At 34.6% G+C, this 21,359-nt stretch overlaps 1 protein-coding gene across 3 annotated transcripts; it reads right to left on the bottom strand.

Moving 5' to 3' along the window:
* Nucleotides 1-952: 952 nt before the first annotated feature.
* Nucleotides 953-20,515, bottom strand: smpx (small muscle protein X-linked). 3 transcript variants are annotated; one of them, XM_055181585.2, is made up of 5 exons: nucleotides 20,437-20,515; nucleotides 12,165-12,228; nucleotides 7,576-7,662; nucleotides 5,303-5,439; nucleotides 953-4,128 (listed from the first exon to the last, which is right to left on the bottom strand). In XM_055181585.2, exons 2-4 carry the CDS (start codon nucleotides 12,201-12,203, stop codon nucleotides 5,311-5,313), a joined length of 255 nt encoding a protein of 84 aa, XP_055037560.1. In that variant the 5' UTR covers nucleotides 12,204-12,228; nucleotides 20,437-20,515; the 3' UTR covers nucleotides 953-4,128; nucleotides 5,303-5,310. The 3 variants fall into 3 exon arrangements, with proteins under 3 accessions (XP_055037560.1, XP_055037559.1, XP_055037558.1); XM_055181584.2 differs by lacking the exon at nucleotides 20,437-20,515 and adding an exon at nucleotides 19,747-19,901; XM_055181583.2 differs by lacking the exon at nucleotides 20,437-20,515 and adding an exon at nucleotides 17,362-17,565.
* Between the last annotated feature and the right edge of the window lie 844 nt (nucleotides 20,516-21,359).

Below are 21,359 nucleotides of genomic sequence, written 5' to 3'. Positions count from 1 at the left end.
CCACTCACATAAATAAAGTTTTGATATATTTATGGTAGGAAATTTACAAAATATCTTCATGGAACATAATCTTTATATAATATACTAATGATTTTTTGGCATAAAAGAAAAATGTATAATTTTAACCCATGCAATGTAGTTTTGGCCTTTTCTACAATATACCCGTGTGACTTACAACTGGTTTTGTGGTCCAGGGTCACATATAGTTAGGTGCTATATAGCATTTAATGTGGTTCATCTGCGATTATGGGCCAGTGAACCACTTTAAGTGCTGTTTAGCACAAATTTAGAGTGTGTAGGTTCTTTTTTTTCTCTGCATGGTATTATGGGTAATGGAAGAATTATGAAGTCTTTGTTAGCCTGCTGCTCTCCCTCTCTGTGTTTCAGTATTTCAGCCAGATGCTTAATCCTAAACAATTCTCTTCCAGTTCCACAGAATCGACAGGTCCTATTTCATAGTTGTCCTTGGGGACTAGTGACACCTGACACCTTAGAAACGTAACAGTGTCTGAGCTCATCAATGTGTTATCCATTGTTCATATATAATCTCCGATTAACATACCAGTAGTTGTTCCTTTTGTCTTTTGTTGTAACCATAAGAATAACAGGAGCCTACCAGTTACATGCTGTATGTGTAGTCTGTCAAGAAATGAAACTTCAAAAAATGAAATGTATTTTTAAGATGCATGTTCTTTTTAGGAACAGATGATGTATAAATCTAATTTTTAAAACATTGACCCTTACGACTGGTTTTGTGGTCCACGGTCACATACAGCGGGAAAGTATTTGACACATCAGCATTTTTATCAGTAAGGGGATTTCTAAGTGGGCTATTGACACAAAATTTCCACCAGATGTAGCCATCAAGCCAAATATTGAATGCATACAAAGAAATCAGAACATTTAAGTATACAAGTTGAGTCATAATAAATAAAGTAAAGGACACAGGGAATATGTGGAACACACTTTATTTAATACTTTGTCGAAAAGCCTTTGTTGGTGATTACAGCTTCTAGACGCCTCTTGTATGGAGAGACCAGTCGTCTGCATTGCTCAGGAGGGATTCACACAAATTATCTTTAAATCTTGAAGGTTCCTTGGGCCTTTTTTATGAACTTAGAACTCCTCTTAGAACTCCCACTTAGAAATCCTCTTACTGATAAAAATGCTAATGTGCATTTTTACATAAATATGATAGTATTCATTAGTATTAAATAGTTTGCATGATACCCATGCATTCTATAATAGAGAAAAATAAATAATATGTGACCCTGGATCACAAAATCAGTCATAAGTAGCATGGGTTTATTTGAAGCAATAGCCAAAAATACATTGTATGGGTCATAATTATGGTTTTAAGAGGATTAGGATAAATAATTAAAGATCATGTTCCATGAAGATATTTAGTACATTTCCTTCCGTAAATATATAAAAATATATTTATCATTAGTAATATGTGTTGCACCCTCGGATTCCAGATTTTATAGTCCTATCCCAACAAACCATACATCAGTGTTAAGCTAATTTATTCAAAATGATGACTGGTTTTGTCGTTCAGGGTCAAATATAGTCCTTGAGATTCTTAGCACTATTTTCCCTACATTATAGCTCTGCACACTTTTGGCATTCATGAGGTGCCACCTACTGTACAATGCATTTCCAATAGGCTGGAGAAGTATATATGTGCACTTGTTTGTTGCTTGTAGATCATTTTTTGATGTGACCCATTTGTCTAAAACTAAAACAGTCTTACATGAAGTCAGATTTATTTATATACTGTACAAGTAGACAACACATTATTTCAAAGCATCTTGATAAAACATAGAGCCTTACTTTAGTTAATTTAGTAAAGAAACTCAATTCATATTTTTCTACAAAATTAAATGTAAAGCATTTAGGCATAAGCCTTTAGATCAAAAGGTAAACTCAAAAGAAAGTAGAGTCAAGTGTCCAAACATTTCGCAAGTGTACATATGTTTAAGTGTTATGTAAGCTTTTAATGCACACTGAGTCTTGTTTAAAGAAGAACACGTTTTTTTTTTTAAAATGTCACTTTCACTCAAAGTACAGGACATCTGCGGTTGCTACTGTAGTAAAATAGACCACAGCGTAGTACAAACATATGGTTAACATGGGATGAAGAGAGGAGCTTTACACTGTTAAACAGCTACTGGCTTATGTACATAACAAACTGATGGTGCGGCATTTGAAATCCAGTTCTGTTTGTTCAAGGATAACAAGTGCTGGCTTTATCCTCCTACAGGCTTGCTCCTGGAGAGAACGCAAAATTATGTTTTATTATGCAACAGCCTACTCATGTACTGCAACACACGAACAAAGCCAAAGATAAAGATGTGCATGATGCAGAGACAAGGCTACAGAATGGGGTTTATTTCAAGATTTTTTTTTTAAATTAATGTGGATTTTTTTGTGTGTGTGAAATAAAAAACAAATCTTTCATGATTAAAGGAAAACACCACTGTTTTTCAATATTTTCTTACCTCAATTTAGACGAATTAATATACATATCTTTTTTCAATGCATGCACTTAATCTTTGTACAGCGCGTCATGAATGTGTTAGCATTTAGCCTAGCCCCATTCATTCCTTAGGATCCAAAATTTAGAAGCCACCCAACACTTTCTTCTTTTCCCTATTTAAAGTAAGTATGGTGGCACAAAATAAAACGTGGCAATTTTTTAAGCAGATAAAAATGAGAACTATATTGTATGGCGGAAGAGCACTTAGTTTGCAACACTTCGACCTTGGGCGCAGTAATATTGACGAAAGTTTGAGCTAAAGGAGGAGTAGTCAGGAATGATGATGTTACTGCACACCGAGGAAAAAAGATAGGTATGTATTAATTTGTCTAAGTTGAGGTAAGAACATAATAAAATATTGAAAAACGGTGGTGAATATTGAATCACCCATTCACTTTCACTTGGTCACCCCTTTACTTTGGTTTTATGAAAACAAGCAGTGTGAATATTGTCATTTTTCCTCCACAGAAGAAAATCTTACAGGGTTTAAACAACATAAGGGTACTTAAAGGTGCTATGTGTAGATTTTAGCGGCATCTAGCGGTAAGAATGCGAATTACAACCAACGGCTGAGTCCACCGCACACCCCTCCCTTTCGAAACGCATAGAGAAGCTACGGTAGGCGTCACAGGACAAACATGTCGTCGTCTGAAACAACATAGTGACAAAATGCTCTTTAGATTTAGGGCTACCGTAGAAACATGGCGCGCAAAATGGCGGCTTCCATGAAAGGGGACCCGCAGTGTATCTAGATAGAAATGGCTCATTCAAAGGTGATAAACATAATAGTTTATCATTCAAGGTCTTTATACAACACTGAAAACTTATTATATAATATTAAGTTGCATTTCTGTCAATAGATCCTCCTTAAATGTACACACTGCACCTTTAAATAATGACAGTATACTCAACAGTATAAACTTCATTTGGGGTCACCTTTAAAAGTAAAGATTCTTCACTGATATGCCATAGAAGAACTATTTTAATTCAGTCAAAAATTCTTAGAAGAACCATTTATGGTTCTTTCTTTTGATGTTGAAGGTTCCTTTTAGAAGCAAAAAAATGGTTCTTCTATGGCATCATGTAGCACATTTATTTTTAAGAGTGCTTTATTTCTAATGTGTAAAGACACTTTCTAAATTGTGTTATGGAGCATGAACAAATTGATAAATCATGCCGTTGTATTGCATCCTGTCTTATCAGTGTCTGTGATTCAAAATAAAAGGCGTGATAGACTGAGAATACACACCTAACACAAAGCAAACTCACACAAACAGTACATTTAAAATGCAAAATGAACAAAATATGAAACAGAAAGGTTTAAACAGAAATGAGCGATTGCAGACAGAGAGCTTAAGCCAGCACTTCCAACTGCTCATTTCCCATCAGTCTTTGATTTGGTTGAATCCGCCCCTCTCTCATTGAAGATCAGTGGTAGGTTGTGTCATCATTAAGGCTTGTCAATGTCAAGGCTTGTTGAGACATTGCGATCGATCGATGCTGAGGGAGTTTGTGGTAAATACTTGAGTCTGATTGGATGGAGAGTGTTACCAATGGATTGCAAAGGAACTGGATCGGGGCGGAGACACCTGTAGGAAATAAAGAAATTCTGAGGAGGATTCAAAACCTGTTCAAGTCAACACGTTTTCTGTGAAACTAGTTTGCTTGACAAATTTCTTCATGGTCTTTATGCCTACAACGCTCCTTTGCTTTTCAAATACAACTAAATTTTAAGGCATGACTTTGTTTTAAAGGAAAACACCACAGTTTTTCAATATTTTACTATGTTAGTAACTTAGATAAGAAAACTCATTCATACCTATCTTTTTTTTTTTTAAATGCGTGCACTTTTAATCTTTGTACAGCGCTTCTTGAATATGCTAGCATTTAGCCCAGCCCCATTCATTCCTATGGCTCCAAACAAATGTTTTATTTTGTGCCACCATACTTGTGTAACTACTCATGTAACAGTCTTTAAATAGGGAAAACATGGAAGTGTTTGGTGGCTTCTAAATTCATCCCTGTTTGGATCCTAAGGAATGAATGGGGCTAGGCTAAATGCTAACACATTCACGATGTGCTGTACAAAGATTTAGTGCACGCATTGAAAAAAGATAGGGATGTATTAATTCATCTAAGTTGTGGTAAAAACAGTAAAATATTTAAAAAATGTGGTGTTTTCCTTTAAGGTAACTCTGTTTGTGAAATCTAATTATGAGCATTAAAGTTTGGTTTTACTTACTGATTTCACCTATTGAATATATCAAGGTTATATTTTCACCGAATGTTCTTTACATTATGCATACATACTGTACACGTACTGTAATATACACTTTCATCTGTCTTTCTGACTGACACAGACACACATACAGATAGAGCTTGTTTATGGCCAAGTCTGTTAGGATTGCAAATAACAGACGGACATTTGCTTTTCCCCTCTGATCGGACCTCTGTCTGTGGGGTATTAATAGAAACCGATTCACCCACTTACCCCTTATACACTCACAGACACCAGCTCCAACACGTGCAAACTATTGTTTCACACATTTACTGACACCATGTGGCCATTTGTTAGCACAACATCAATGACTCAAACGACTGCAGTGATGTATTTATAAGATTATTTGGTCCTTCATTCCTGTCTACTGGTGTTCATGTGCATATAGTGGAGTTTAAACCAAGCATTAACTAGCTACCAACGATGTCCGACTATCCAAAAATGCTAGGATGGGAAGTTTGTGTATATTTGACTGTCAGATTTACCAGTGTGTTTAGTCCTTGGTGACCCATTTGAGTTCACTCTTTGCGTTCTGGATCTCTGAGAGGTTGACAGCAGGAAGTCCTGGTAGTTTCACAGCACCAGGCAGGGTCTTTTTTTCCTCTGGAGTTTGCGGGGTTGCCTATGAAACGAGACATTTAATGGTGATTGTTATTGTGAGAGACAATGCTGAGAGAGCGGGTCACACATTATGAAATAAATGGAAAATTAAATTTGTTTGAAGTAAGTAAAGCAGCCAGTTATAAGTCGCACAGGTACAGTACTGTGCAAAAGTCTTAGGCCACCACCACCAGAATTGTTGTTTTAGAAGTTTTCATGTCCGTCAATATTTATTTTTTTATATCTATTTTATTAAGATACAAACAGAAAATATGTAGAAAGCACTAAAAAATAACATTTTTAGGACTAAATGTCTTCTTTAGGCATCATCGGTGTTTAGTGTGACCTCTCTTGGCACTAAACACATCTTGAGCATTTTTTAGCAGAATGAAGTAACAAGACTTCATTAGTAACAAGGATTTAATTTTATTTAGGTTTAAAAGATCTTGCACTTTCCTGCTATTGCTCAAGTGGAAGGGGAGTTTACCCTAAAAACTTGACACATCAGTTTACATTTTTATACCGTATTTAATACTATATACACATTTCCTGTATTTTCCAGATGTATTCTATTAAAGAGACTGAGAAACAATTATATATGATCACTATAACATTGCAAAAACAACTAATCTAATTCTGGCATGGTGGCCTAAGACTTTTGCACAGTACTGTATATTTGTAGCAATAGCTAACAATATATTTCATGGGTCAAAATTATAGTTTTTTATGCCAAAAATCATTAGGATACAACTTTAAAGGTGATTTTTGTCAAAAAAATTTTTTTTTGCACCCTCAGATCCTGTCCAAATATTGTCCTATCCTAACAAAACACATATAAGTGGAAATCGTATTTATTCAGCTTTCAAAATATGTATAAATCTTAATTATTAAAAAAAAATTACCCTCATGACTGGTTTTGTGGTCCAGGGTCACATATGTAATTTATGTTGATTTAAATATAAAACATGAAGAAAAATGCTGTAAAGCGAATCATTATTAAGATTTCCCTTTTATGGGAATTACAATAAAGTAAAAAAAAACAATGCTATGAAACAATGTTACAATGCATCAGATCTTCACATCTTCATTTGCATCTATTCATTTATCCAAACCGACTTACAAATTTTATCATTTTGACATCTTAAAGGAAAACACCACCGTTTTTCAATATTTTACTATGTTCTTACCTCAACTTAGACAAATTAATACATACCTATCTTTTTTTTAATCTTTGTACAGCGTGTTGTGAATGTGTTAGCATTTAGCCTAGCCCCATTCATTCCTTAGGATCCAAACAGGGACGAATTTAGAAGCCACCAAACACTTGCGTGTTTTGCCTATTTAAAGACTGTTACGTGAGTAGTTACACAAGTAAGTATAGTGGCACAAAATAAAACGTGCCGTTTTTTTAAGCGGATAAAAATGAGAACTATATTGTGTGGCGGGAGAGGACTTAGTTTGCAGCACTTCGACCTCGGGCGCAGTAATATTGATGGAAGATTGAACGAGAGGGAGAGGAGTCAGGAGTGATGATGTTACTGCGCCCGAGGTCGAAGTGCTGCAAACAAAGTGCTCTTCCGCCATACAATATAGTTCACATTTTTTTGCAAACATACTTACTTGTGTAACTTCTCATGTAACAGTCTTTAAATAGGGAAAACATGGAAGTGTTTGGTGGCTTCTGGGTTCATCCTTGTTTGGATCCTGGGGAATGAGTGGGGCTAGGCTGAATGCTAACACATTCAAAACGCGCTGTACAACGATTAAGTGCACGCACTAAAAAAAAAGATAGGTATGTATTAATTCGTCTAAGTTGAGGTAAGAACATAGTAAAATATTGGAAAACAGTGGTGTTTTCCTTTAACAGGATTTGTTGAGGTTAAATACTTAACTGTGGAGGATAGAGCTTATCCTAGTCCCAGACTAAAATGCATGTTTGTATTAATCTTTAAGCAACCTGCACTGACATATCTTAACATATATCAATGCTATTGCTTTGTCTTAAGAAGCACACCAGTAATGTTTTTGTAAGCTATGTTTGTAAAAACTAAGGTTTAATTCTGGGTTAATCTAAACCCTGAATCTGCCCCATAACATGTGACTCTGTAATAGAAATGTGATTTTATGTACACAGTATATTCTTCCATCAAATTCTAACCTCTTCTGTTTCTACTGTATCTTCTCTTCTCTTCACAGGATGTCCTGCCCCAGGACGCAGAGCCCCCATTGGAATATTGAGGTTAGCCTTTGAGACAGACAAGAAGAAACACCAATGAGACGCTGCCACATTTGCCGCACCCTCAATAAGGAGTGAGCTAAAGCCAACCGATTCCCGATTAGTAACACATCAAAACATCTTTTCCCTTCAGTACCAAAGTCAAGCTCATGTGTAGTTGTAGATGCCAAGCCTTTCCACAAAACCTGCTGGACGTGTCTTCCTGCTAAGAGTTCATAAAGAGCAAGTGCCTGTATGGAAATGAGCTGTGGGCAGTGTACTGTAGTTAAACCAAGGAGATGACAAGTGATCCCTTTGTGTTTGCTGGGAACCGAAACAAAAAGCCTGTATCTGTAAGCCCGATCGATATACGGCGCTTGTATTATTAAATGTGTTACAAGTTTACAAAAGGAAGCAACAAGCGAAAGTATCTTGCCGTTTTGCTTAATCTTTTTTTATTTCTTTCAATCATCCAAACATGGAATCTGAAAAAAGAACCTTCCATGTAGAAGCATAAACACCTTTTTTGTTTTTAAACTTTGACGGTTTTGCTGTTTTGCATACACAAGAACAAATTTACAAGTAAAAGAAAATTTCCAATTTTATCATTCAGTGTTTCGTTTAACGCATATGTGATGTGTTAACCAACCACTTGTTACCATGAAGAAATATTTGTAAAAGACTGGTCAGTTTTGCATGCACTTCATTGTCTTTGCAAACATTTCTTTCTTTGAGTGAGCAAATTGACATTTAAAAGCAAGCTTAATGAGTGTGCGAGTGACGTAATGCCATTTATTAATAACAGTGCTTCTGTTGTTCAGCTGCTTGACTCTTATCGGTCATTGGCTGTACCTTTTTTCAGAATTAAACACATCAGAAAGATGTGAATGTGCACATTTGTCAGTCCAATTCAAACAAAACATGTTTTAGAAAAACTTAACACATCATTGGTCCCTAGTTGTCACCTTAAAAGGGTCATTTTAGGTACAGATATGTATACATTTTGTACCAAAATGTACCTTTGACGTACTAATATGAACTCTTTAGTTGCAAGGGTGTACTTTTTATAAGGGTACTGACAGCTAGGGACACTTTTTGTTATTTTTCTAGAAGCATTTGAAACTGTCTGTGGCTGGTTACATTATACTGGTAACCGTGCTTAAAGTTGCATGGTGTTGAATCGTTTCTGAGTTACAGGTTCTTCTCTCATTTGTTTTTGTTGCATTTTTCAGTACAGTTTGAAGCGTATGAATATATACTCTGCATCGTCTGAGTCCTACATGCAGAATTATGAAACAAAATTGCAAAAGGCTTTTTAAAAAATGAATTCGATAACACTTTATTTTATGGTGTCCTTGTAATTACTTTAGTAAAACCATAAATTATGCATCATTTCTTGCAACTGTTGTGCCACTGTATTGCTTAGTGGTAAAGTATTATGTTAGCAGCACAAAAGGTCATGGGTTTGAACCCAGGGAAGACACATACTGATAAAATACAGGTATGTATACCTTGTAATGCACTCTTAAATCGCATGCAACCAGTGGCTGCTTGTGACTGCTCTTCCGAGGGGCGCAAATTCAAAATGAGTGTTCGGAGTGTCATGTGTGTTGCTCATGTTTTCAAAATATGTGTTTGTTGTGTCATGTGAACCATGTGCATCACGTGTTTGTCAAAATAAATGCCTGCTGCACACGCGTCAAAACCGTTTATGATAAAAGAGACGCTCAGGTTCACAAAATACACACAAGACACTCCCTTAACATTAAACTCTGATTACGCATGAGATTACGAGAGCGTCTTTTTTATCATAAACCATTTAGACGCGTCTGCAGCAGACACTTGTTTTGACAAAACACGTGATGCACCCAGGATCTCTCGACGTGCAGAACACATATTTGGGTGATTCTCACGAAATCCGTGTCCAGCATCAGAATTTTTAAAAAGCCCTTTTTTGCACATACACTCAAAAAAATTATTCATTGGATAAACTCAATAAAATTGTGGGCAGGATTTCCATCCAATATGAATGTGTACCCCTAACTCATAAAAAATTGCTTTACACAATTAAAATAAATTGAGTTAGTCCAACTCAATTTAAATTAAATGGCAATACTCAATTAGTTGCCTCAACTCAATTTAGTTTAGTCTGAATAACTCAATTTAGCGTAGTTTGAATAACTCAATGTAGTGTAGTCTGAATAACTCAATTCTGTTATTTTATATAAAACGTTTTTGTATCATACTAATTAGCATAAGCACATGTTAGCATGCTAATAATAATAACATATGATACTTTGGATGAGCATGTGAGAAGAGACTGATCTCCAAACAGGCATTAACACAGTTAGTGCTCATTGAGAGAAATACGTCACTATATGATTAACCTAACCACAAGCGACACTCTTCTGCACGATGGTAACCAAACAATTTGAAAAAATATAACACAAACGCTTCTAAATTAATAAGATAAACGGACATTAAACACTTTTAAGTCTTTCTCTTTACCTAAAAATGCATAAAATAACACTTAATTAAAAAAATTACTCTCCCACAGCAGTTGCATGCAAAGCATGCTTGGAAATTATTTTTCCAGAACCCAAACTCAAACTAATTGTGTTAACGCAATTAAAAAGAAATCAATAAATTATAGTACATATTCTTTTTGTGTTAGACTAATTAAATATATATACTTATTGCTCTTAATGAGGTATTTTACATTAATTGAACACAATTTTAATGTGTCATGTCTAAGAAGGGCTTGAATCATTTTTTTGAGTGTATAAGATTAAGGTCTGAACTTACTCTAACGATTATTTTTAGAGGATTTAAAAAATATTTCCTATAAAATTATTTAAATTTTTTAGATTATCATTATAAAAAAGTATCATTACCGCAACATGATATTACATAAATATATGCATTTACAAACTCCTGTTTCGGTAATGAGAACTAAAAAGTTGTCTAGGTACTATGACAAACAAAATTTAAATTTTCATAAGAACTGCTTACCTGGTAGCCATCTTGAGTGTCACAGTCAATTATGTCCCTTCCAACAATTTTTTTAAAATGTTAGTTCCTTGAGGGCTTAAACAATGATTGAAAATTGTTACGGAGGATGAGAAAAATTTCTTGGACACATTTATATTCCTTATTATTGTCTCTACATTTACCAATGATCATCAAATACCACATGTTTCTTTACTGTAAATGTTTATAGTATAACATGCACTGAAGCTTTTTATTTTTTAGATTTTTTAATTATAAATATTTCCATATCAAAGAACCCAAATCCAGACACGTTGCGGTAATGAAAATTTTCCCCTTAAATGTGGAAAAAACAACAAAATTGGTTTGTATGTTGTCATTTGAAATCATGTGCAAAATAGTACATGAAGAGATGTTTGTAACTGTATGCTTCTTATTTTGATACGTTTACTTTGCATTTATTATTATTTTTTAAATGTTTCATGACACCTCATAAGTCTAATTTCGCGAGAATCACCCATTTTGAAATTACGAACCAAACACATGATGGGCTACATACATGTTGTGACGAACTTTGCATCGTGCGCCCTCGAAAAAAGAAGTCACCTGCCGCCACTGAATGCAACTAATCCTAAACCAAACCCTAACCCTATAGTAAGTACATGTTGTTAATCATTCATTATAACTCTGATGTGTATAAAAACACCATAACAAAGACACCGTAAAATAAAGTGTAACCACGAATTCTCTAAAAGAAAAAGAAACATTTTTTGTTTAAAAATAATTTGTCTTTACTTGATCTTTTCATCATACATCTCTTTTAATTTCTCTTTGTTTGTTTGTCTATAAAGGCTGCTGTTGTCCCGGGCTGTACAGTATAGTGATCATGTGCTCCTGTCTCTGCATGCATGGCCAATATTTCTTTTCTCTGTGCTCCGATGGATCAGATCTCAGATCTCGTGTGTACGTTTGGGCCTTTTTTGACTGATCTATATATCAAGAGTTTTTATGAATAGATAAAAGGTGTCTATTTTTGGCTGATGTGTTTAGTGTTTGTAAATTGTTCTTTACACCATGTTTCTGCACTGTGGTAAACCTCTATGAAAAACGTCCCATGCCTTTCTTTGGTCTACAGTATGTAAATTCCCCTTATAGCCACACATACATAAACACGGTTGGCAGAAAGGAAATGGCTGTAGGGACTTTAAAGTGTACTAAAGTCTATTTTTATACACATAAAAATATGTTTTCCTACAGAGAAGAGTTAAGCTGGAAGTCAACAGCATACAGATACATCAACAGCATCATATATTCAATGTACTGGTCGATGGCCTTGTTGTGAGTTGTGAAACAATGCTGTAATGCCATATGCATTAAAATGTGTTTAAAAATGTAGGAAACTGGCTTTTCAAAATTAAAGTATTTCATGTTGACATGGTTGAATGTGTTCTTGAATGCAAAGTAGACAGTCAAATTAACACAACAGCTACAGTTTCATATTCTCTAATCTAATGAAACAAAAACATGCATGCACATGTACTCACCTGAAGGGCTTTCACATTGGTCGATGGCTGTTTAGACATTCTGTGCGTTTATGCTACGTTCCTCCTGTAGAGAATACAGACCGAATGCATTCATGAGATGGACAGTCTCTGTGGTTGTGAATATGTTTATTTTATGACTGACTGTGTGCATGCATGTTACAAAAAGACAGAACAACAGAGATGGGAAGAGTAAAGGCCCCCTGTGGCTCTCAGGTGCCCATGGATAATCTTTCGGTTGCTTGGTGACTCGTGTAGTTAGGAGCAGGTAGTAGACGTTACCCTTGAATCATTTATGTTAACAGGGAGAGGATGGTGCTGGGATAACACACAGCTCCTTTATAGGGGAGTTAGTTGAATTGTTTGATGTAAGAATCAACTTTCCCAAATTTCATTAAAACATAAAATTATTGTGGATTTAAAATCCCAGCTCATTTGGACTTTTATAGTAATTTGTTGAGTTTAAATTGAAATCATATCAAAGTACACTTTCAGAAAATAAGGTCCAGGTTGTCACTGGGCCGGTACCCTATCAACAAGTACATATTTGTACCTAAAAGGTGCATATTAGTACTTCATAAGCACATATTGGTACCTCAACGGCACATATCTGCAGTGTTGGGGAAAGTTACTCTTAAAAGAAATGCATTACAAAATTAAGTTACTCTCCACAAAAGTAACTAATTGCATTACTTATACTTTTTATGGAAAGTAATGCTTACGTTACTTTTGCGTTACTTTTGCGTTACTTTTGTGTTACTTTTTCTTACTTTGCTGAGGCTTGATCTCTCTCAGGCCTTGCAGGTGGCTTTTATGACTGAGAAGTTCTGCATTTAGAAATTGCATATTTTCATTGCAAAAATGAACTCCGCACACATAGAGTGCATAAATCTACGTTAATACATTCAGTTAAATGCAGTACATTTTTTAGTTTTTTACATCGAAATAATTAAACTGAAAAGTAACTCGCATTACCTTTTTGAAAGAGTAACTCAAACATTAATATGTACAATTATAAAGTAATGCGTTACATTACTCATTACTTCATAAAACGAATATTATTACGTAATGCACATTACTTGTAATGCGTTACCCCAAACGTAGGTACTTATTTATTGCTTTTACTTATTCTTCAAAGAAATCTATATACTGCATACAGACTACACAGAAAATAAAAAGTTAAATAAACTTGAAAATTTAATATAAAAAAACTTCTACGCTATTAGTTCTGATCGATTCAAAAAGGACAAAACAAGTTAATTCAAACCAAAAATGTTTTGTTAAACCAACTTAATAAATGTTTGTTTCTATACTATACTAATCACATCTTAGAATATTTTTTCTGTGTCATTTCACTTCATTTATTATGACTCAACTTGTATACTTAAATGTTCTGATATCTTTGTATGAATTCAATATTTGGCTTGATGGCTACATCTGGTGGAAATGTTGTCAATAGCCCACTTAGAAATAGCCTTACTGATAAAAATGCTGATGTGTCAAATACTTATTTTCCTCACTGTATATCTTAGAATATGATTCTGTATATTAGAATAACCATTTGAGGAAACTGATTGCCTCAAACCATGTAAATTTTAAACACATGAGTACTGTGAACTTAAATATACGTGCATATGTGCATATAACTCAATATATTTAAGTTAAGGCAATCGGTTTTCTCAAATGGTTTAGGTTGAGTTAACTTACCAGGTTTTAAGTCAATGGGACCCCTGATCGGTTTGGTTACAAACATTCATCAAAATGTTTTTTTCATGTTCACCAGAACAAAATTATTTTTACAGGTTTAATTTTTGGGTGAACTGTCCCTTTAAATAGAATATTGCTAATCTGTTTTTTGTAAAACCCATATAAGAATTAGTCTTAAGCTACTGTATGGGTTATTAATATTCATGGATTATTGTTTAATTAAAATTATACTATTGTTAATATTTACTTTTAGAACGTCAACATTAGTGTTGATTTTATATATTAGAATATATATAACACAAATTATTCTAAATCAATAAGATAAACAAACATTAAACACTATAAAGTCTTTGGCTTTACCACATAACTCTTAATTGTATTACTCTCCATTTGCATGGAAATACAGATCCATTGCCCATTTAGTAATATCAGCAAAAATCATTCATGTGGTTCAAACACTAATGTTTACAAATGTAAGTGGGTTGGACATAATACAATTAAGTTATATCGCAAAAACATATTGTATGAACAAGGTTTAGACAGCCATACATGTAAAATTATTAGAATTTTTTTAGTGTACAGAAACTTTATAAAACAAATCATATTTTTCCTACTACTGAACACTGGATGTTTTTGTTGAAGTAATATGGTTAAAAATATGTTTTGTTTTATTATCAAAAGGTTAAATGTCACAGAGAAATGCATAAAACATTTTAATTCCACACAACCCACTGAATTTTAATCGTGGTGAATGTGAACTCTTTCCTGACCGTGCCCACAGGCTGAACTTCATAGAAATTTACAAGGAAGAAATTTACATACATAACACGGAAATAAACTGCTTTCACATTTAAAATAGGAGGAAAGGATTCTAGAAACAAACGTTGTTGGGACAGCAAGGATCAGCCAAACTCATTGGGATGGGCTCACCTTAGCAACCATAACCGTGATATTGTTTGCACATCAACAGTTAGTACTTTAAGTGGTGTAGAGTCGCTGCTGCTCAGCGCTGAGCTAAATTTACTTTTCAAACAGCAGATACGGAGACAGCTGTCTGACGCTCGTCTTCTGCGCAATCTACTCCAAATCACTGCCCTTCTAAACGTTCCTTAAACTTCCTTAACCTTCAAAATACAAAAACACCCATGTTCTGTGGATAGCAATTTGTGATGTAGTAAATTCTGTAAAAATATAACCTTGATATCTTTATATCGACTGGGTAAGGTCATGTCAAAGATTAAAATAAGTGAGTAAAATCAAACTGATGCTCTTAATCTCATCATTAGACTTTAGCTGGGATTTTACAGAGAGGATCACATAAATCTAAAACGAGGATCAAACAGCCTGAAGCAAAAATCTGAGCTAAACTACAAGCCAAAATGCAAATATATAAACCAAAACAGCTTAATTTTTTGGTATACATTTAATTCTTTCATACACTATCATCATCATCTACAAAACCTCTTTAAATATTAAAATGTTACTGAATATACGTTTCCAAAAACGCACACAGTGCTTTTACAGGCATACAATTTGCATCACAACCTCTAACTCTGAAAACCTCAGAAATACCAGACCTCTCCAACCAGTCTCACAGTTTTGTTTCTTTTATTCAAAGCAATAGGAAGTGTATTTGACACAGTGATGCTCGAGGTTGATGTCTATGTCAAGCATTGTAAAAAAAATTTTTTGAACTTACATTTAAAATTTAATCAACTTGGATTTACAAGTTATTTTAACTTTATGTTTTAACTTTAATTTTTAATAAGCAACTTGAAATGACTTATAAACCCTAGTTGATTAAACTTAAAAATGTAAGTGCAAAAAGTTGTTTTTTTACAGTGAGTAAACCTATTTATGCACATAGATCCACAGAATAACATATTAAGAAACTTTATGTGTTAGATCTACAGTCCGTTTAGATGAAACCTGATTCTCCTGCAATGAAACCACAAGTATCATTTACATATGTATCAACACATGCCCTGTGTACAGGTTTCGTTCTAATACTTTAGCTTTTTCTTCCATGGTGTATTATGTACAACCGCAATTTTGCCAGAAACCAAAAATATGATATTAGTCATTTACAAGTTGAGCCTTTGCAAACAAACCCTAGCCTACTTATAATTCATATTTTCTTATGACATTAAAGGGATAGTTTACCCAAAAAATAAAATTGTTATCATTTACTCACCCTCATGTTTCTTTGTTTTGATGAACACAAAGGAAGATATTTTGAGGAATGTTTGTAACCAAATCAGAAGCCACATTGACTTTCATAGTATTCTTTTAAAATTTACTCAACTCAAACCATTTGAGAAAACCGATTACCTCGAACCTTTTAAGTTTTAAACACATACATATGAGTACTGTGAACTTAAATATACGTGCATATGTGCATATAACTTATATATAAGTTAAGGCAATCGGTTTTCTCAAATTGTTTGAGTTATCTTTTCAGGTTTTAAGTCAATGGGCCTCTGATTGGTTTGGTTACAAATATTCCTTAAAATGTTTCTTCTTTTACAGGTTTGTAACAAGAATTTTCATTTTTGGGTGAACTATACCTTTAAATAATGCAAATATGTTTGTTGTCCTAGAACCTATAAGAGATTTAGTTTTAAGCTACTGTATGAGTTATTAATATTTATTCATATGGACTAATATTTATTTATAATTATACTATTGTTAATATTTACTCTTAGAACAAAAACAACCACAACATTTAAACACAATGCATTGTCCCAGAATCCACCCATCTCTGTGTTATTATTAAAACAACACATTTTGTGTTATTTTTAACACAACTTGTGTTTTATTTTAACACCAAATCAACACAAAATGACACATAATGTGTTAAAAATATACATACACTGTAAAACATGTCTGTAGAAATTACAGTATTAATGGGTATTACTGGCAACTAGCTGCCAGTAACTTACTGTAGATTTTACATTTATGTTATGTACTGGCAACATTTTGTTCAAAGTTAAATGAACATGAAACATTTTTTGACTTTATCTTCTACAGTAAGTTACTGGCAACCAGCTGCAAAATTACATCTAATTTTTTAGAGTGTAATGTGTTAAAAGCTTAACACAAAAAGATGTGTTAAAAATTAACATATCCTTTCTAATAGTGTATACACCTTTACATTTCTGCATTTGACAGATGCTTTTGTCCAAAGCGACTGCTTTACAAGGTATTTTTATCAGGATATGTGTTAGGTTTAAACCAAAGACCTTTTGCGCTGCTAATCCAATGCTCTACCACTGAGGTATATAGACATTATTGATATTACATATTATTTCATTGACTGTCCCTTTAAACAAACCAACTAAACCTCATAGAAATGTCGCATTTTTATTAGTCCTGACCTTTTCCTAAAGAAAACGCAGCCCATATCTTACATACATAGTGTCACAAATACATGCATGTACACACATTAAACGTGAACACATACATCCTTCCTCTGCTCTTAAACATTGCATACCTGCTGCTGTAACAGTAAGCCGTAGTTTCTGTGGTGAGACAGACAGGATAAATACCAATCTCTCTCTCTCTCTTTCTCGCTTCAGTCCTGTGGTTCTGTCTTTTTCTTTGTGGACTAAAGCAAACTTAACTGTTATGGTTCAGTTGTAGCACCTCTATCTCTATCTCTTTCTTTCTCTCAATCTAACCGGGCTGTGGAGAAGCAGGGGATTCCTCCCATAACTGGGATTTGTACACACTATAAATAGTAGTGTGATACACATAAGGGACCTGCTTTCTGTCTGCCATGACCCTTCACTACACTGAGACCTTTTATGTACGTATATGTATATAGAATCAAGGCACAATTTACAGTAGTCGCTTCCAAAACATATTCATAACACCCTTACAGACGCCAGGCACAAAACTGACGTATAGAACCCCCATATAATCTGAGATCGTATTGGCATAATCTAAAATTCAGAATCGAATTTTAAACAAACATTGTTTGAAGATTTGAACAAAAACTAACTAATAAAATAAACAAATTTGGCCCCTAAATGTGACCTCCGGTGGACGCAACCTCCAAAATGAGCCACAGATTAAGTTAAAAAAAATCTGGTTTATAATTTGCAATATTTTTTTCACGTTTGAAGTCACGTTTGATCTTGCGTTTTTTTGAGATCTTGCGTCACTTTAAAGGGACTGTAAGTAGGATTTTAAGTGTTTTATTAATCAAAATCAATGTCTTTATTCATAAATATGTCTTCGTTGGTGTCAAATTACCTCTGCCAATGATCTGACTTTTGTTTGTAAGCTTAGAATTTCTTCTCTTTACTAACATTGAACGGGTAAGTCCAAGGAGGCATCCATGTCGTTTCCACCATACTGATAAACTATAATATCAGAGAGGGACAAAAAGCACTAGCCTACCAACGTGTTTCCACAACGCGTTTTCATTCAAAACACGTGAACCAGCTGAAACGGACAAGGAGATCAGTGATTACATAACGGCTACCGTAGTTCCAACACACATTTGGAAAGGCGAGGCGCTAGAGAGCACTGTTCGTTTGGATGCAAAATACAATTTTACCACTAGATGGGGGTAAATCCTACTTATTGTCCCTTTAAAGGAAAACATCACTGTTTTTTAATATTTTACTATGTTCTTACCTCAACTTAGACAAATTAATACATATCTATCTTTTTCAATGCGTGCACTTAATCTTTGTACAGCGTGTCGTGAATGTGTTAGCATTTAGCCTAGCCCCATTCATTCCTATGGCTCCAAACAGGGATGAATTTAGAAGCCACCAAACACGTTCATGTTTTCCCTATTTAAAGACTGTTACATGATTAGTTACACGAGTAAGTATGGTGGCACAAAATAAAACTTTTGTTTGGAGCCATAGGAATGAATGGAGCTAGGCTAAATGCTAACACATTCAAGATGCGCTGTACAAAGATTAAAAGTGCACACATTGAAAAAGATAGGTATGTATTAATTCATCAAGTTGAGGTAAGAACATAGTAAAATATTGAAAACGGTGGTGTTTTCCTTTAAAATCGTTACTACAGTCATCACTTGTGTGGTCTTGCAGTCTGGTCGAATCTTCCAGTGTGTGTGCAATCTGAGGATTATGTCTCCCATGGATATAAATTCATTTAAGATGTAAAAATCGTCCAGTGCATGTCCCAGGCCTAATTTGAAGTTCTCAAGATGCTGTTGTAAATATTTCACATGGCTCCCAACATTTTTGCAGAGTCCAGTTTAAGTGCACGCTGCCATTAAAAGTCAGATATCGATGCTTCGAAATTATAATGATCTTTTTAATGCAAATTAGTTTACTAATATTAACAAATTCATGGTGTTTCCAGAGAACACATGCATACTGCAAAAAATAAAATACTTTACATACTGGTCAATTGTATACCTTTCAATGCACTATAAGTCACTTAGGATAAAAGCATTTGCCAAATGCACGAATTAAAAAAATTGTAATGAAAATAGAGGCATTGTAACTAGCCGTCTCAAACGTTTGCATGTGTTTGCCCCACAAACACATGGTTTATTGCTGATATTGCTTTAAAATGGTACATATAGCACACATGCAAAACAAGCATTACTCATATTGTGATATCTAAAATTTACCACCATCACTTCAAAAACTGCAAAAAGTGAAGTGCAGCATGCACATATGCATGTATCCAAAAGTGTGTGCTTTGTAAGTGTGCTGTATATATTTAGAAAGAAATAACCTAGATCAATGTCCTTTATATCCTGAACTTAGCATCATCTTGAACATAATGCTAAACGCAAGAGGAAAGATGACAGAGTGGAGTACTGAAGTACACTATGACCTTTGCATGACAGTTCACTGTACTCATGACCTCAGCATATTCTTACCTATTTAGCTGCCAGTGTGAGGTCCACAGTACACCCCCTCGCTGCTTTGTATTCTACTGTGATGATGACCAGTATAAAACCCCTGCCTGTTCTCTGTGAGGTCCTCTTCTGCTCTCTTCCACGCAGTCAGAATTACAGAGCGACAATACTTATTAAGATCATGACCTAATTTAGGCTCCGCCATGCAGATCTGGGGAGTCATCTGATTGGCTAATGGTTTGACATGTCGACCCGTTCCCAGCGGTATAAGCATTGCCAATCTCAAGAGTCTAAACTGGGCTAATTTTAAGTGACAACTGGATAGGTATAAACAAACGATGAGTCCCTTAGAGAATTCATTTTGATAGCTTTGCTTAAAATGTATAAATGTATTTCCATGCTGGTTTATTCTAGTTAGGGTTTGTGCTGGTCTAGCTTAGTCATACTGTTTCTGGTTGACTAAGTTTTAGGATCTCATTCTGCTGCCTTTCATTAAATCAATGCAATAGGAAGGGTATGGGTTCAAGTCCCATGGCATGCATGGATTGTTACAATATACTGTATGTAATTTTGGATCAAACCACATGCATAAAACATTGAGATTCCTAGAGAGCCATATTATTAAGCTTAAGCACACTTCACTAATTAAAAATTTACAGGGGTGAGCAACAAATAACAATCATGCAATGAAGAAAAATCATCTGTACTAACCTGGATGTCCCACAAGGACTCTCTGTGTGACTCTACTCCTCAGCACCTTCAGTGGGAAAACTCTACTGGATCTGACAGCTGATGCTGCAGGTGTCCTCTACACACGGCAAAGCTATGCAAATGCTCACCTGAATGTTCCTCCCCCAAACTTGCATCACATACTTCCTGTTACTCTTTTCAGCCACCAAATAAAATGTTGAATTTTATCTATAAATTGCATGTTGTCTTACACTGATCTAATATTAGCCATCCACCTCCACTCATATACACTTTATCACCAATCCTAGGTACTAAATTATTTTATTAAACCTTTGGAGTCTAAGTGGTGATTTGCTCACCTGTTTTGGCTTCATTGCAGATATATTGGGCAGTAATTGTTGGGCTGCATGAACAATTAGCATAATTCACCCATCATTTGCTTCCATGTTCTTTACATTTAAAGCCACTATTTCCATGGTGGTATGCCTTTCAATAGCCTGAACTCACACACTAAGCCTCTTTTTTGGTTGTCTTCTGTGATTTGCTTTTACAGTAGGTCAACAGTATAATGCCTCAGATGAAATTTCACACCTAAAGGCACGTTGTGCGAGTACAAAACCCCTTTTTCTCGATAGCAATTTATTGTAAGGAAGAGCATGGATGTGCTGAAAACTGCAGCATATACATCACATGGCTGATAAAAGAAACCATAATGGGTTTAATGGCTATAATAGAAATTGTATTGTTCTCTAAAGCTATTAAAACCTATACTGGAATAAGGCCTATATAAAGGCATTTCGTAAGGATTTTGATTGTAAACAGGTCATGGTTCAAATAGTATTTGTAATGGAAATCATTACAATTTGTTTTTTTTTAGCAGGGAACAAATAGGTCCAAAGTGACATGATGCATTTAATGCAAATTAAAAGCGCAAGTAAGGGGAC

Source organism: Misgurnus anguillicaudatus, chromosome 25 (genome assembly GCF_027580225.2).
Source record: "Misgurnus anguillicaudatus chromosome 25, ASM2758022v2, whole genome shotgun sequence".
In the NCBI taxonomy this organism is placed as follows: domain Eukaryota; kingdom Metazoa; phylum Chordata; class Actinopteri; order Cypriniformes; family Cobitidae; genus Misgurnus; species Misgurnus anguillicaudatus.
This window is presented reverse-complemented; position numbering and strand designations above follow the sequence as displayed.

Excerpts from the sequence above, each read along its gene's own strand:
- smpx (XM_055181585.2), bottom strand. The coding sequence starts at position 12,203 with ATGTCTAAACAGCCATCGACCAATGTGAAAGCCCTTCAG. Across the intron at positions 7,663-12,164 it reads CCAATGTGAAAGCCCTTCAG|GCTAACCTCAATATTCCAAT; the intron begins GTGAGTACATGT and ends TCTGTCTCAAAG. Across the intron at positions 5,440-7,575 it reads ATACAGTAGAAACAGAAGAG|GCAACCCCGCAAACTCCAGA; the intron begins GTTAGAATTTGA and ends CTCGTTTCATAG.